The 16,971-nt window shown below is 34.9% G+C and overlaps 1 protein-coding gene across 4 annotated transcripts in view; it reads right to left on the reverse strand.

Annotated features, from left to right (window-relative positions):
• Positions 1 to 209: 209 nt before the first annotated feature.
• LOC141907862 (uncharacterized) overlaps positions 210 to 16,971 on the reverse strand; it is a 71,977-nt gene continuing 55,215 nt past the window's right edge. For 3 of the 4 annotated variants that reach the window (XM_074797607.1, XM_074797608.1, XM_074797606.1), the window contains 3 exons: positions 4,759 to 4,827; positions 1,855 to 1,884; positions 210 to 1,769 (listed from right to left, as the gene is read on the reverse strand). In XM_074797607.1, coding sequence (XP_074653708.1) covers positions 1,753 to 1,769; positions 1,855 to 1,884; positions 4,759 to 4,827 — 116 coding nt within the window. In that variant the 3' untranslated portion in view covers positions 210 to 1,752. Of the gene's footprint in view, positions 1,770 to 1,854; positions 1,885 to 4,758; positions 4,828 to 12,002; positions 12,125 to 16,971 lie in introns of all 4 variants that reach the window. The other variant, XR_012619546.1, reaches the window with a different exon arrangement.

Here is a 16,971-nt window from a genome sequence, read left to right on the forward strand (position 1 = left end):
AGCGTGTGAGAATTTATTTTTTATTTCTATGAGTTTGAGAAAATGCGTAAAATTCCTATCTGCTTCTGGCAATAAGATGTGTAAGAACGCTTTCTCAATGTCTGAAGTTATAGCTATCTGTGTAGACGAAAACGCATCGATATCGCTGTGATGTCGTACGAGGACCCTGGTCCAGACAACCGTTTAAACTAACAAAATTATACGGCGACTTATAGCTACAATCATAGACGATTCGTAAAGGTGTTGTCTTCGATGGACGATAGACGGGGTGGTGTGGTAAATAGTGTGAATTAATGTCCGACACTTTTGCATCTGGAATTCGTTCGATGAAGCCCCGATTTTCTTGTTCGGCAATAATTCGATTGTAATTCAACAAAGTATCACCATCTTACCCTACCATCTTATAACCTTCATAAACACGCCATGAAGGTAAAAACCATTACTTGTTTCTGCATAGTCTACTACTTGGTTTTAAACATAATTCATTCTTATAGAGCATTATTGGAAACATAAAAATGCCACGGTAATGGAAGCAAAGGACTGGACTGCTTGCCATGGCATCGGTGTCGAATTATGCGCCCGACAGTAAAGGTCAAAGGAATCGTACTTAAAGTGGGAACTTCAAGAAATAGAGGCACGCGTGACAAAATGAGATGTGGGACCATAGGCATTATACAATAAATGTAGCATATTTAATCTAGCATATCGGCATATCTAACATATGAGCCTGCTGTCCTCAGATAACAATCCATTAGATTTAAAGACAATAAGTTTCGTAGAAGTGTATTAAGTTTTCATGTTTGTAATACATCTTCATTCACATATAAGGAATATATATAAAAGCAGCATGAAGCAAAATTTATCGCGGTTAAGGCTGTAAAGGCTCAAGACGATACAATATTGCTAAATTATTTTGATTTCTTTAAAGCAAATGTCAATTATTAAACAATCGTATAATGGAAGAGTCATATTACATGCACGTCCTCCAGGATTTTCTTCTTCGTTTATAGAAAATCTTAAGTAGAGGTCCTGAGGCTCGAAATATACGTGCTCGATCAAATATTAGACACGGTATGGACTGAGATTGGATACGATTGGAGGGGATGAAAATTACAGAGAATCAAAGAAGTTTCATCGAATCCAACACATTTTCAGGATATCATACTAAAAGGATTACGCGTGATGATGTATAGTAAGTAAAATAACGCTCACTAAAAGCTTGAAGCGCGAGGTTTTATTGGAAATGAACTAGAACACGCTCGATTTAGTAATTAATTTCCGGTTCTGACGAGCGCCAATCAACGAGAAATTCCATAAATTTTCCAATAGTGCAAAAAGAAATTCATCCCCAAAAATCATATCAACTGAATATTTCGCCGAAATCGATCTTGAAATTAAATTTTTCATTCTTGAAATATAATCCCGAAGTCAAACAACTGCAAGTTCACATGCACACGTGTTGATTTCTGCAGCTACTCCTTTCAAAGAGAAGACTTTGCTCTGATTGGTCGTTTGTGGTCGGTTCACGAAAACTAGCGAACGGCCGCTATGCTATCCAGGTCAAATGACGTCAGCAATATATAGCATTAACAGTTCATTCTAGGGCTTTAGCTTTTGCAGAGCATCATGTTGTTTAGAACAGGACAGTATGGTACATGTATTCTTTAACATAGAATTATCATATATACGTCTTTAATCATGGAATAGCAATTATACGACTGTTTTCGACCAGTCAAACGTTGTCCACCACTTTCAATTGAGGGGAGCATCTGAAAGGAATAGTTCTTGTTAATGAGGTAAAAAATCAAACATCAGAAACGTGATTTTATATGAAAAATTGATAACGTCACTTACAGCGAATAATTTCGAAAGCTTCGAAAGTAGCTGCAATGTAAAATAATTTGTGATATTGAAATGATGTGTTTGGTAAACATACATAAACTCCACTTTTCATAAATTGAGGTCTATGATTGCAGTATACACCATAAACATGTAGATTAGGGATTTCTGGGTAGAGAAAAGATGGCAATGCGTACGTACGTACTACTCCCATCGATCAGAGAGCATTCATGGTCCTCAGAACTTATCGGAGAACCTGCATCGACACTGTTCAGGTACAAAGACAAAGGGAAATGGATTTGTCCTGTTAAGTTTTAATCAAGTTTAGTTGGGAGACTGCTGATGAACGGATGAACAACTGAATAGCTAAATTTTGCCATAATAACACGATGATTAGCTTGAAAATAAAGTGCAATATCAAGACTGAAGTGGGTCTACTGAGTGGTACATGTAACCTATGATAAGTATGACAAAAAAATTCAAGGGCTGGCGAAAAAGGTTTTCAATTTCACCAATTTCACAAACAACTTCCCGAGTCAAAGGATAAATAATGGAGACAAGAAACAATTATGAAATTAGATTTTGGCTTTTACCTTCATTCTTTTGAAAAATCTAACTTAATTTAATAAAAAACCTACAAACTTTTCCTGAAATAAAACAACAGCCCCAAGCCGGTCAGCTTTTCATAAAATGGTAAATGATACATTCTGTGAGTATATACATTCTGTTATATTTGTCAAAATACACTTCTAGCTTGGGGATACCTATAATTTACACATTCGGTCGAGTTTTCACGGACAGGGAGCTGGCAGGAACAAATCCCTTTTCCCATGGTTTTATTGATTTGAATGTGGAATAGAATTGAATTGGATTTTCTGAAAATTGCTCAATAAAACAAAATTGAATTGGAGTTTTATTTGTTCAATAAAGTTAAATTGAATTGCATATGAGAGTTTTTCAGAATAAAATTTGATTGAATTTGCAGTTTGAGCACATGGCTAATTAGCATATCAAGGTCTTCCATGCGATTTGAGAAAAAGCTATTTTCCCGGACTATGCATAATTGCCAATGATATTTTCTATAGTGCAAATAAAACTATTCCTCCTAAAACCATAATCAACTAAAAGTTTTACAGAAATCGATCTTGAAATACAATTTTAGATCTTGAAATAAAACGCGGAAGTAAAACAGTAGACGATACTGCAGGTTCACGTGAACACCTGCAGATTTTTGCGGCTAAGCTAATCATAGAGGAGTCTTTGCTATCTGAATGGCTTTTCAAAATCGATATTTTTTCGTTCAGATTTTCACGGAAAAGCTCATATAAATTTTAATGAGGTCCTTTTTCAAAATTCCACTCGTTAGGATTCGGAGAATGGATAATGCTTTAATTAACAATTTGTACGAAATGCCCAGTTGCACAGTCAAAGGACCTTAGGTCCAGAAACCATGTAATTTAAATTCGCTCCATTTGTATAGTAAAAGGCAACAAGAAAATTAATTTTAATAAATTATTTGACGCCTGCGAAAAAAATGTAAAATTTCTTGGATAATCTTATGTGGAATTGCAAATTTGAAATCGAATTTTTATGAAATTTGGGCTATTATGAGATTTGGCGATTGGGTAGACGATACAGGTCTTCGACTGTACTGATTATTGGTTCAATTTTTTTATTGAAAGTTGGCAATGCATGTCTGCTTCATCATGAATTCGAGCATATCGTTTCAGGCCTAGCCAGCCGGCCCGGTCCCGGTTTGGCTGTCACTCGATTTCCTATCTTGAGTCTGGGTTGAGTTAGACATTGTCATGTAAAACACCTTGTTTATGATACTCTGTATGAATAACTCGTGTGTCTTGTATGTTGTATTTTCTTATTTTAAAATTTGTAACTTTATTGAATCTGGAAATTTAATCCCGGAATTTCAATGTAATAGGGATCGATAAATAATTGAAATCAATTGAAATCATATATTTACACATTTTTATATGGACCGCTTATAGCCGCTTATGAAATTCACGCCGGCCCGACACAGATTGTAGATAGCTTTGTCATTCCACCAGTACCCCCATGTCATCATGGTCTTACTTTTATATCGGACTTCCGTATCGTGTATACATCCGCCATTTAACCAAATCCGATTTACTTATCATTTCTATTTATGCCTGCCGCTTCTGATACAATCATACATCTTTTACTATTAAAATACGTTTTCTATTGATATTCAATGCAATATAACATTTCGACGTTCAAACAGAGGTCATTATATAATCACAGGAAGACATTCTACATCTTAGTCAATAATATTTTGCCAAATAGCTTGTATGTGTACACATACCCTGTGACGTTTTGCACATCGATTTACGGTTTGTCGTTTGTAAAATGACGCTGAATGGTTAACATTGTTTAGTTTTCATAATGGTAACGTTTTAAAAGGCATCAAAAAATTACTAGGAAAATTCATTTTCAAATTAGGAGGCTTACTATTTCATAGTCTTAGGAATAAATACTCTCAATAATGCTTTGTTCTTCAGATGCACAATGAGATCTGAAGGCACTCTTTGTTAACCAAGTAATATTCTGACATCCGAGTCGATTATTTGATAATGTTGTTCGGGCTATAATATGTCACTGGGGTATAAAACATCTACAGATCTACTTAATAAGTGACCTTTACGGTGAAATCTATTTCTGCTTGATTACCTATAAAATCCTATATAGGTGGGAATATAATCCAGTACTATCGTGTCAAATGTGCCCACCGATAAATCAGGATAGGGAACTTATGCACATTTTGCCAATCACTGATAAGTCAGTTTACAAGAGTCACCGACAGCCTTTTTTAAGAACAAAATTCGTCCATTATGACGTAGGCCTACATCAATTTCTTCCAATCTCAACCATATTAGGTGTACTTACATAGTGGGTTTCTATTGATATGTTCCACGGCAGTTGAGAAACATTTAACCATCCTCTGAAACAGTTCATCTGAAATAGGATAATAATTATGAGTAGAGCTGCAAAGCAACGACACAGAGAAAATTATCTTATGCTTGAATGTTCTCTGGAAATTATAGGCTACTTATCATTTCACCTCTCTATTTGATCTAACATGATCTAGTAAATCATTGATAGCTATTCTACATAAACTTGGAATAATCATTTGACAAATGATTACTCCAAGATATGAGGTACCGAGTCTTATGGAATCGATTGCATCCCATCCGTATAGCAAATGCTAATACGTAAATGTACATTTATCTAAGGTGGAGTTGAGGTAGCACTATCAACAAATTGAAGAAAAGGCTAACGAATGGCCAGACGGACCAAAGGCAAGACTTGCTTTTTCATGAATTCTAAATATATCAAAAATATTCACGTTACATAGTTATCCTCAACAGCACCAGGTACTGTAGAATCCAGAACCGATTTGAATGTGGAAATTTGAGATAATCATATCAAAAAAAAAATCTTTTAAATGCGATACCATATTATGCCAACTCTCAACACAGTAACACATAAGAACATACGAAACGTGGCCCACAAGTTGTTTGTCCTTTCGGTGTGGTATGTGGATCGCTTCTAATAAGCCAACAGAATAGGAAGTTATTTGTATACATGTACTTCTCAATTCTGGTTACCAGTTCACTGTTTTCATACCGTATTTTCTGGCCAATTTGACTTTCTAACCTCAGATTGTTAACCAAAATTATCACAATGGGCTAAACGGATACGATCTGACCTAAAAATCACTAGCTGACAGTGTCACTCTTATGCTCCCATATAATCAAGATGAGCAGTCCATCAATTAATTTGAGGTCATAATTTACTACCAATTATCTATTTTCAACAATTTTTTACTTCGTTTATTTCATCAGCTCACAGCAGCACATTTGTATATACGCGTGTATTACTGGTTGCTGCATACAACACTCTCACCACATCGTTGCAAACAGCAACCAGTAATTTTTGCAGTATGCCTAGTGCTAATATCCAGGCCTACAGCAAAAAGGCCTATGAAAAATATCTGAATTTAACCCTGTCTTCAGCCCAATCACTTCTGCATCACCGAATATCCCAAACTTGTTAAGTTAAATTTGTTAAGTACAACAAATTAGTGACTCCCGTATTTCATCGATGACAAAAGACGTACAAAAATGTCTGATCAACTCGTCCGTGAGCAACGTAGTAACTATATAAGGAACAGCAATAATCGAGTGGATTGAACATATTTTTGCGAAAAAAAATACCAAACTTTGAATGCTGAATAAATGGAACTGATCCTGCTACTTCAACCACGTGCGATACTGAACGCGAAAAGGCAACAGTGTTTCTCCGAATCATATCTGATAAATATCACTCAAACTCTAAAATTGATGCCTTGCCCCTCTTTGCAAATAGAAGCCCGCACGACATATTCATGCCACATATAGCCACAAACTTAAACTAGAACTTGATGTCAACAAATCGCCCGGTCATGACAGAATAACTTATAGTATGTTGAAATTGTCTGCTAACGCCATTTCACCAGTGCTAGCACGTCTCTTTAATACTTAAGCCGATCGCAGTAATTTTCCCGATATATGGAAAATCGCTCAAGTTTCAGTAAATTATAAAAAGGACGCTCGTCATGACCCTAACAATTATCGACCAATTTCTCTTCTCTGCACTATTTCAAAACTGTTTGAAGGATTGATTTATCAAAATATATACAATCAGTCAGGTTTTTTTCCTGGTCATAGTACTACTGCCTACTATCTATTTCGGCCTTTATTAATGCAAAATTAGAAATTGATGTCCGGGCGGCTTTTCTTGGCATATCAGCTGCCTTTGATACACTACCTCATAAAATTATTACCTCACAAGCTAAAAGCATATGAAATTAACGGCAAAATACATGATCTTATCTCATCCTTCCTATCTAATCGCCGAATCCAAGTGAAAGTGAATGGAATCTTCTCTGAACTTACCCCCATCGGATACGTTAATACCTCTGTTCCCCAGGGATCTATTTAAGGGCCCCTGTTATTCCTTTTATATATAAATGACTTACCAGACAGTTTAAACAGTGATACCTTTATTTATGCCGACGATACGTCTATCTATATGCCTGTCAATCCTCAAAACCCAAATTTGAATAGTTTAATCCTACAAACTGACCTTAATGAGATTGAATCTTGGGCCAAAATCTGGCGGCTCCAATTCAAACCTTCCAAATGTTGCAATATCAACTTTACGAAACGTGGTACTGCAAACTACAGTAATCTCACCTTCGACGGGGAAATAATCCCTACAAAACAATCCCACAAACAGCTAGGCCTTATTCTTGATCAAAACCTTAATTTTCATGAACACATCGTACAGCTGGTTAAAACCCAAAATCTCCTAAATCCACTGAAATTGCTAAGCCGAAAACTTAGATCTTGTCATCTAGAATTAATCTTCTCACATTGAATACTGCGATATCATCTACCAGGGAGCTTCTACTTCTAATCTAAACAAACTGGAGAGGATTCACTACAGAGCTGCGATCCTTGTCTCCGGTTGTATCCACGGGTCAAACACTAATAAGATCCTGCAAATTTTGAACTGGCAAACTTCAGTCGCCAGGCGTAAAGAGCGTCAATTGCTGTATATGTTTAAAGTAAAAACCGGTTTGTCCCACCATATGTAAATTCAATTTTCAAAAATTTCCATAACGCGGCCAGCAACCAACCTCGTGCCCTTAGAACGCAGCGACCTTTTAGAATCCCAGCATCTCATTCTTCATTTATGAGGCGATCACCCATTGTTCAACTTATGGAACAATGGAATAATGTAACACCTGAGCTGCAAAACTACGATTCATTTTCCCTTTTCAAATCTAAAACCAGCTTTAATAAATACCACTCCAATGTTCTTAGTTCAACCATAGTAAAAAACCTCAATCGAAATGAAGAAATCTGCCTAAATCGTCTGCGTGTAGACCTCTTCCTGAGATCTCATTTCTATTCACATAATTTCGTTGATGTAAGTGATCCTGACTGCCCCTACTGCAACCAAATCCAATGGACAACACGTTTCCTTCTTCAGTGTCGAGAACCTTCCCTCCAACATGACTTTTCTAACCTCCTCACTTCGCTTGATTCCCTACAACTAATTTCCGTATTCCAATAGATTAAATATGTTGAATAAATATGAATTCCTACTTTTTGGAAATTCGATTTATAACTATGATTTAAACTCGACAGAAATCTGTCTCATCGCTAAATTCATTTCTAGAAACCAAAGAATCTCTAACTGATGATGATAATCATCATTATCATTATCATTACTATTATTATCATTAATATTATGATTTACTATTATTTACTATCATTTCACTTTATTATTTATCATTATTATCACTTTTATTGTTACAACTCATTGATACTATCATTATTATTATTATTATCATCCTTTAGAGTAATTATCAGTTTACGTGCATTTATTAATTTTTGATGACTGTCAAATGTCACTGTCATTTCATTTATAATTGTAATTGCTTGTAATGTCCTCTGGACCTTAGCATGTATTTATTTTGTATACCATTGAATTGTTTAATAAAATTAATTTGTACTTAATAAAAATAAATAAATGGAACATTTCACGGTATTATATTCTCACTGTTTTTTTTTTTGATTGGTTATGTTTTAGACGGCACTAATTGCACAACCAAAGTGTACGATACAAAAGACGAGTTTCGTTGGACAACATTTCGTGAACATGTTATTTCTGGTCTCCAGAGGGATTATGAAGACTTCGCTGACATACGACACAGTAAAAAGAAAATATTACTGCAAGCAGCGGCAACGGGTTACTGCCATTCTGGATAGAATGTCGTACAAAGATTTCATCCGAAATCAGTTCGTAACATTCCGCTTTTTTGAAGGAGCGCCACCTAGGGGTCAGCTCATAACATGGATATGTTGACCCACATGTGCTACTACGCGCAAAGTAGTAATGTGCAAAGTTTAGGGGAAATAAAACCGAGAATAACGAAGATACGGTGTTTTAACCATTCCCTAGTGGTAGTTTAAGCGCATTCGGTTATTATTATAGTTCCGACAAATAGTCGACTTATTACGATAACCGAATTTGGCCCAAGGCGCTCGACAGATTCAAGATGGCATCTCCGTGAAATAACCAATACACAAGTTAGGGTTAACTGTGTGGAAGGGAAGGTCTAAGTAGAGGAGTAACAAGTCGGTCCGGCGAGTCACGAGATCAGATGGAGACCACGACTCACATATGAAATCGACGTCCAATAACCATTATAAAAACATAATCACGAACGGTACCATCACTCCCCCTTACTCACTGCTGCTGGCCTGCAATCATTATTAATCAGTGCAGTGGGTAGGTATTTTAAACTGACTTTCTTCTTCTATGACAGCGCCATCGCCGCTGCGTCACGATGTGATTGATGGATCTCACAAGGGACCTCCAATTTGTATTGTATGTGATGTACAAACTGACTTTAGACCGTTTTATATCGGCGACAACAAGATAACGCCGACGCTGACATTTTATGACTATAATCAGTATGACCGGGGATGTGGAACGGCCTAATCGACCGGACCAATACAATACAATATAAAACAAGAGCCCCAAGGGGCACTATGGCCAGCCTGTCGGCCTTTCATAAAATGGCAATTGATGATGCATTTTGTGGGTTAAATTTGTCAAAAAACACTCCCAGCTCAGGGTCAATACCTAATAATTTACACAATACAATCGTAGAATACGAAAGTAGCACAGACAGCGACTGGATCTGGCAGGAACAAATACCACAGATAAATCTTTTCCCTTGGTCTTATTGATTTTAATGCGGAATAGAATTGAATTTTCTGAAATTTGCTAAATGAAACAAAATTGAATTGGATTTGATTTTTTTTATAAGTTCAATAAAGTAAAATTGAATTGGATTTGATATTTTTGCGGAATAAAATCTGATTGAATTTGTAGTTTGAGTATATGGCTAATTAGCATAGCATGGTCATCAATCCGATTTAAGAAAAATCTATTTTTCCTGGACTTTGCACAATGGTCAATGATAATTTCTGTAGTGCTTATAAAAATATTCCTCCCAAAACCAAATCAACTAAAGATTTCACAGAAATCGATATTGAAATACAATTTTAGATCTTAAAACTCGGAAACTCGGAAAGTTAAACGGTAGACGATACTGTGGGTTCACGTGAACACCTGCTGATTTCTGCGGCTAAGTCAATCATAGAGCAGTCTTTGCTTTCTGATTGGCTTTTCAAAACAAATATGTTTGCGATCAGATATTCGCGCAAAAGCTCTTATCTTAACGAGGCCCTCTTTCAAAAAAATTCAGCTACGTAGAGTTTGGAGAATGGATAATGTTTTAATGAATGATTTGTATGAATATATGCTCAGTTGCACAGTAAAAGAGCCTTTGCTCTGGAAACCATGTCATTTAAATTCGCTCCATTTGTATAGAAATAGGCTCAGCCTAAGGCTGGCCTAAAAACCGCGTACCGGTACAATAAATAAATAAACCCTGTAGAATATTCGTTGTATTGATATCCGCGAACAAAACAAATATCAGTATTGAATATTTAAAAGGAACTAATTTTTATAACAGTATTAATAAACTTAATTTCACAAACAAGGGAGTACATTTTGAACTTGTGAATGGTCGAACCCCATAATTCACATCGTTAACCTGTGATTTGGAGATTCTCGGGGCCTTCCTTCTTTATTTATTTATGAAATGGCGTCACGAACTTTCAGATTCGCGCCAGTACGCACCATGATTGACGATTGCTATTTCCACCGGTGCTATCTTTAAGTAATTTTAAGTTTAAAATGGGATGCACAGTACATCCATAGAATTTACGCGGAGATAAGGACTATAATTATATTACTATCAGAGTTTAACATTTCGCTTAAAAGCCGTTAGTAGTCGAATCTGATAAAAAATGATTTTTATGTGACGAAGTTTAGTGGAAAATATGTTAAAAATAATCAGCAGGAATACAATAGGGTTTCTACCAAGGCAGCAGAAACCTTAATGAAAACAGATTTATGCATGCAGAATACGGATTTTTATACTTATATTTGATTAGGGTTTTCTGACTTTCGTCGAAAACCCTCTTGAAATTCTGTTGATTATTATTAGGGTTTTCTGACTTTCGTCGAAAACCCTCTTGAAATTCTGTTGATTATTATTATTTTATATTTTCCACCGATTTCGTCAAATAAAATTCATCTTCATTCAGATTCGGCAACTGACAGCTTCGAAACGAAATGTATAAATTGATACTGTAATAACAGTCTCTCTGAACCAACAGATTGTCTGAATGTACTTTCCATCCTATTTGAAACTTAAAATTACTTATTAGGTTACTGTAAATAAAGAATTGAATTGAATTGAATTGTTAGACAACAAGCACCGGCGAAATAACAGTTTGTGACGTCATTTAGTAAGTAAATAAAGGAGGGCTCCGATAATTTCCAAATCACGGGGACTATACTGGGGTTAGACCATTCAACCAAAAGAGGATTGCTCCGATAATATCCAAATCATCTCATTTTATTTTTTCCATCGAATACCCGGTAATTAATTTTTCCTTTCGATCACATGCATCCAGAAAAACCCGTTATCGCTGCTTTGCAGCTATATTTACTTTTTTTGATGCACGTGGAAAATGAAACTGACGAAAAACATGCATTTTTGCGTGGCCGATTTCACGATATGAAGGATCAACTCATGTCATCGGATGGTGCTGGTCCGAAATGATTTACTGAAATTATTGCTGACTGACTGGTGACATAATAAGTTACTTCTTGATGACGTGAGTTGATCCTTCACATCAAGAATATATCCTTTATATATCCTATATCAACCCACTATTCCAAAATCTTGTACATGTATATCCGGCAATAGTAACTAGGGGTCCACAGGGACACCATGCCCACTTGGAAAACTGTTTCCAATTCTCAACGATGTAACAATTTCAATATTCAATGCCCCATACTGATCACCACGTGTCATGAGCTACAACTTTGCAATTGATTGCGGTAACAAAATTGCATAGGTTCGATACTTAGTTATTGTATCATTCAACGCCCCCTGGTGGCCATATACAAACACCAATGAACTTAAAACTCACCACAATCATAGAACATGTTATGAGCTACAACTTTCCAATTGATTGTGAGTAATTGGAAAAGTAGGCTTTCAAATCAGAGGGCGAGAGGTATCAGATCACTCATCACCACTGGTAATTTTTTCCTAATAAATGGGAGAGAGAAAAGCATTCTTAGAAACAATAAATAACAGAATAAAACCAGGAAAAACAATTTGAAATAAAAAAGTTCGTCGATGTGAAAAAAGAAATTGAACAAAAATTTTACAATTAGAAAAGATAAAGACTAAATATGGAGAAACAGTATCAGCAATTTCAAGTTACTGTAATGTCAGTACAACGCGAGAAAAAGTACTTTTACCTGATAAATGAATTTCATTAAGTAAAGAGGAATTAAAAGATTTAGAAGGATTTAAAATGTTTTTTCATGGAAAAAATGAAGACGGTCTTCATGGTTTAGAAATTTTTGAATAAATAAAAACAATAAAAATAAAATAATTAAAAAAAATAATAAAGAATAAAATAAAAAGAAAATAAAATAATTAAAAAAAGAAATATTGTTCGATAAACAAAAATATTTTTTTTCCTTTTTTTCCTAAAATATAATTCAATTTTTTGGCTTTTTTGGCTTTTTTCTAAAATATTAATCCATTTTTTTTTATAGTGAACTTTGGAATTTCAAAAGTTTTTTTCATTTTCAACAGTAGTAGTTTTAGAATTATCAATATCATAAATTTTATTAAATTCTATATTCCAACTACATCCAATCAAAATTAATTCAATTACAAGACTTGTTGAATAATAAAAATATTTATTAAATGCATTAGAAGTGGTAGAAATAACATAACCTATCTTTATTAACATTTTCACTATTCATTTTTTTTTAGCTTTTTTAAATTCTTTTGATTTAATTCCTACTGCCGAGACCGTTCAATTTGTCTTTGTGTTCTCGATTTTTTTAATCCCACACTTCGAATTTAAAATTATACGATCAAATTTATTATTACGAAACCACAACGTTTCGGCTGTTGACAAACAGCCTTCATCAGGTGGAATGACCAGAAAAACAAGTAACGAAGCATATAAACTCACAGGATCTAAAATAGAAGCAGTGTGGCAAAACTAAAGATAAACAGACCAAGCAATAAAACATCAAGGGGTACCGTAGAAACCACAGCAATTCTAAACAGTTCAGAATAAAAACAAATTATGTAACTAAGTGAAGTGGACATGCCCTCAGTCCACTACATGTCATTAGCTACAACTTTCTAATTCACTGTGGTAACAAAATATGCTTAGGTATCAAAATAATGTCGAAAAACTTTTTCCCACCTACGAATGTGTACTGATGACACCAAGATGGCCACCAATTGCGTCATAATTGGCTGATCAAAAATACCTATCCCAGGTATAAAACATCCCTTTCCAAAGAATACCCTTCAGCAATTGCAATGAGAAATGGCAAACCAGTAGGAAGCTACAGGACTCAGAATTCGGGCCAAAATTGTCATTTTTGGGCACTTAAAATGTCATAGGACGGCCATCTTGAGTTCGATCGACCAAATTTTTCTAATGCTGATGGGCCCTGGGGGGATTCAAGTATATACGAAAGACAAGGTAATTGATCAAAGCGTCTTTAAAATTTGCCTCAATAAGTTCAAAAACGTGTAAAAGTGCTGATTTTGGCGATCAACAATGGCTGCCAGTCGGCCATCTTGATTCTAACAGGGCCAGTTTTTAGGCTGAAGATGTGTCAAGGGTAGATACATGTGTAACCAAAATATCAAGACATTACATTGAAGCGTCTACAAAACTTCCCAAAATAACTGGATTCCGTCTACAGACGAACGCCCGGACGGACAGACGGACGACGGACGAAAAGTGAACGCAATAGCCCGCTGGGACTAAAGTCCCAAGTGGGCTAAAAATTACGAGGTTCAAATATAAATAATTCTTTATTCATTCATATATTTTTAATTTTTCTTGATAATATCCATTCATTAAATTTTATCCGGCAATCCAAGCCATTTTACTAAAGAAAATATTTTTTTTGTTTTTAGTACTTTTTCAATTTTATTTCTTGTTCTAAATTTTCCTTATTGAAACTTAATTCTTCATCATTAAAATACCCATCAACTTCTTCACCATCTAAATCTTCTAATTTATAGACATATGGTTTTGTTGTTATTACTTTTTTTATTTCATTTATTTCTCTAGTAAAATTACGATCGTATCCTTTGTCAAATATCTTTTTATACTTAGGAATTTTAACATTTTGACCAACTTTAAATTTAGGTTCACCAAAATCATCTATAAGAAATGCCCCGTATAAATTATCCCAAACAATTTCAGCATTCTAGCATCAATAGGTTTCATTCCAATAGAAGAATGATGAGAATTATTACAACCTTCTATCAATTTTGGTAAAATATCAATCCATTTATAAGTATTATTTGCTGTGAAATATTTTGACATTCTTGTTCTTAATGTTCTTTTAAATCGTTCAACAACTGCTGCTTTCTTTTCTGATTTTGTTAAAAAATATTCAATATCATGATAATCTATCTAAGAGTCCATGAACAAATGAATTATCAAATTCTTTTCCATCATCAAATTGTATTTTTCTGGCTTTAGTTTACCACCTGAAAGAAATTTTCTTAAAACTAGTGATGTTTGTGCAGCGTCTTTTCTATAAAGTGGGAAGCTCCACACATAACGACTAAAAATATCAATTATATCTAATATCCACCAATAATCATTATTGTCTTTTTTAAGATTTCTCATATCAATTTAATCTCCCTGCCACTGTTGATCTGCATAACTTACCATAGTTTTACGAGTTTTATATTTTCTAACAATTTTTTATATGTGTTGTATATGTTGGTTGTTCTAACATTAATTCATTTATATCTTTATATTCAACGTAATTTTGTGGGATTATCTTATCTATTTTATCTTGTTTTACTTGGAGCCATTAATTTTTTTGCAGAGGAAAAGCAACCGAACTCTCAGGGTTATAATATAAATTTCTTAAATATTGTTCTTTAGTATTAGCAGTTTTTTATCCCCCATTTATATATCGTTAATTTTAGCTTAATATTCTTAATATTGAATACTATGTAATTGTGAATTTGAAATATTTAATTGCGCATCAGATATAATATAAATATGCATTTTGCAATTGATTGTGGTAACAAAATATGTATTGGTACAAATATAATATAGAATTACTAAGATATTGTATTATTCAACACCCCCTGGTGGCCATATACAAAAACCAATGAACTTGAAACTCACCACAAACATAGAACACTTTTTAAGCTACAACCTTCCAATTCATTGTTGTAACAAAATATGCCTAGGTATCAATAAAATGTGGAAAAACTTTTTTTCCACCTACAGAGGAGTACTAATAACAGATGGCCGCCAATTGCGTCATAATTGGCTGATCAAAAATACCTGTCTCAGGTATAAAACATCCCTTTCCAAAGAATACCCATATGCAATTGCAATGAGAAGTGGCAAACCAGTAGGAAGCTACAGGACTCAGATTTCGGGGCAAAATTAACGTTTTGAGGCACTTAAAAGGTCCTAGGACGACCATCTTGAGTCCGATCGACCCAATTGTATACGAAAGATCAAGGTAATTGATCAAGGCGTCTTCAAAATTTCCCTCAAAAAGTTCAAAAACGTGTAAAAAGTGCTGATTTTGGCGAACAACAATGGCTGCCAGTCAGCCGTCTTGATTCTGACAGGGCCAGTTTTTGGGCTGAAGATGTGTCTAGGGTAGATACATGTATCAACCAAATATCAAGACATTACCTTGAAGCGTCTTCAAAACTTCCCAAAACAACTGGATTCCATCTACGGACGGAAGAAAAGTGAACGCAATAGCCCCGCTGGGACTTAAGTCCCAAGTGGGCTAAGAATATTCAAATAAAATTCATATGATATCACATATCAGAGGGTGGCTGGATATTGAGTCTTGGAAACGAAACCCCTTCCAATGTATGGCCGCGGAAACTAAAACACCGGGGTGTTATTAGATCGTTTTAAATCCTGGAATTTACCACTACAATATTCAAAACTTGACCTATACTTGCTGCTTAGTATTTTCAGGTGACAAGAAATAACAATTTACTACAAATTCTATCAAACAGAAAACACAGCGCTCATCTTCTGCTACGACGATTATTCAGCCTGTTATCATTATTACCAAACGTGCACGCGCAAAGCAGCGTTACCGCATCACCATGTAGTAGTCTGTATGAGCGTGTGTTTGGGTGTGGCAGGGAAGTTTCCCTGGTGTGTGTTAAAGTCTAGTATTAAGCACTCCCGCGCACGTGGAGCCTTGCGTAGTGAACGTCCGCTTCATCATAATCGTGCGGGATCTTATAATAGTTGTATAGTTAACTATTCTACTATTGTACTCCCCTATTCTACTATCCTTTCATTTCTTTTAGAATAGTTAAATATTCTACTATTCTACTATTCTACTTCCCTATTCTACTATCCTTTCATTTATTTTAGAAGAGTTAACTATTCTACTATTCTATCATTCTACTCCCCTTTAGAATAGTTAACTATTAAATAAACTAGAATAGTATTTAGAAGGTTAGGGTTAAAAGGGTTAGGGTTTAGAGGGTTAGGATTTAGGGGGTAGAGTTTTTTTTTTTATCTTAAAAATAGGGATTGTCCCTTTTGTTTATTTGGTTTGTAAATTTCGTTAGATTTTTTGATTGAGTGTCCCTTACAGACCCACCACACCTGACGGGAGCGAAACCGGGGGTTTGATTTTGAAATCGGAAACCGAAGTACAGATATAGTTGTGTGATCGGCGGTCTAATTTACAGAAGAATTTACAAATTTTTTAATCGAAGTACATAATTGGAAATTCGGTTCCGGTTCATTCAAACAATCTTCCAACCAGTCTGAACCGGCAAGCGACTGATTGGGGTGAATTTTTCTGGCTGCCTAATTTATTACATAAAAA

This window comes from Tubulanus polymorphus, chromosome 6 (assembly GCF_964204645.1).
Source record: "Tubulanus polymorphus chromosome 6, tnTubPoly1.2, whole genome shotgun sequence".
Lineage (NCBI taxonomy): Eukaryota > Metazoa > Nemertea > Palaeonemertea > Tubulaniformes > Tubulanidae > Tubulanus > Tubulanus polymorphus.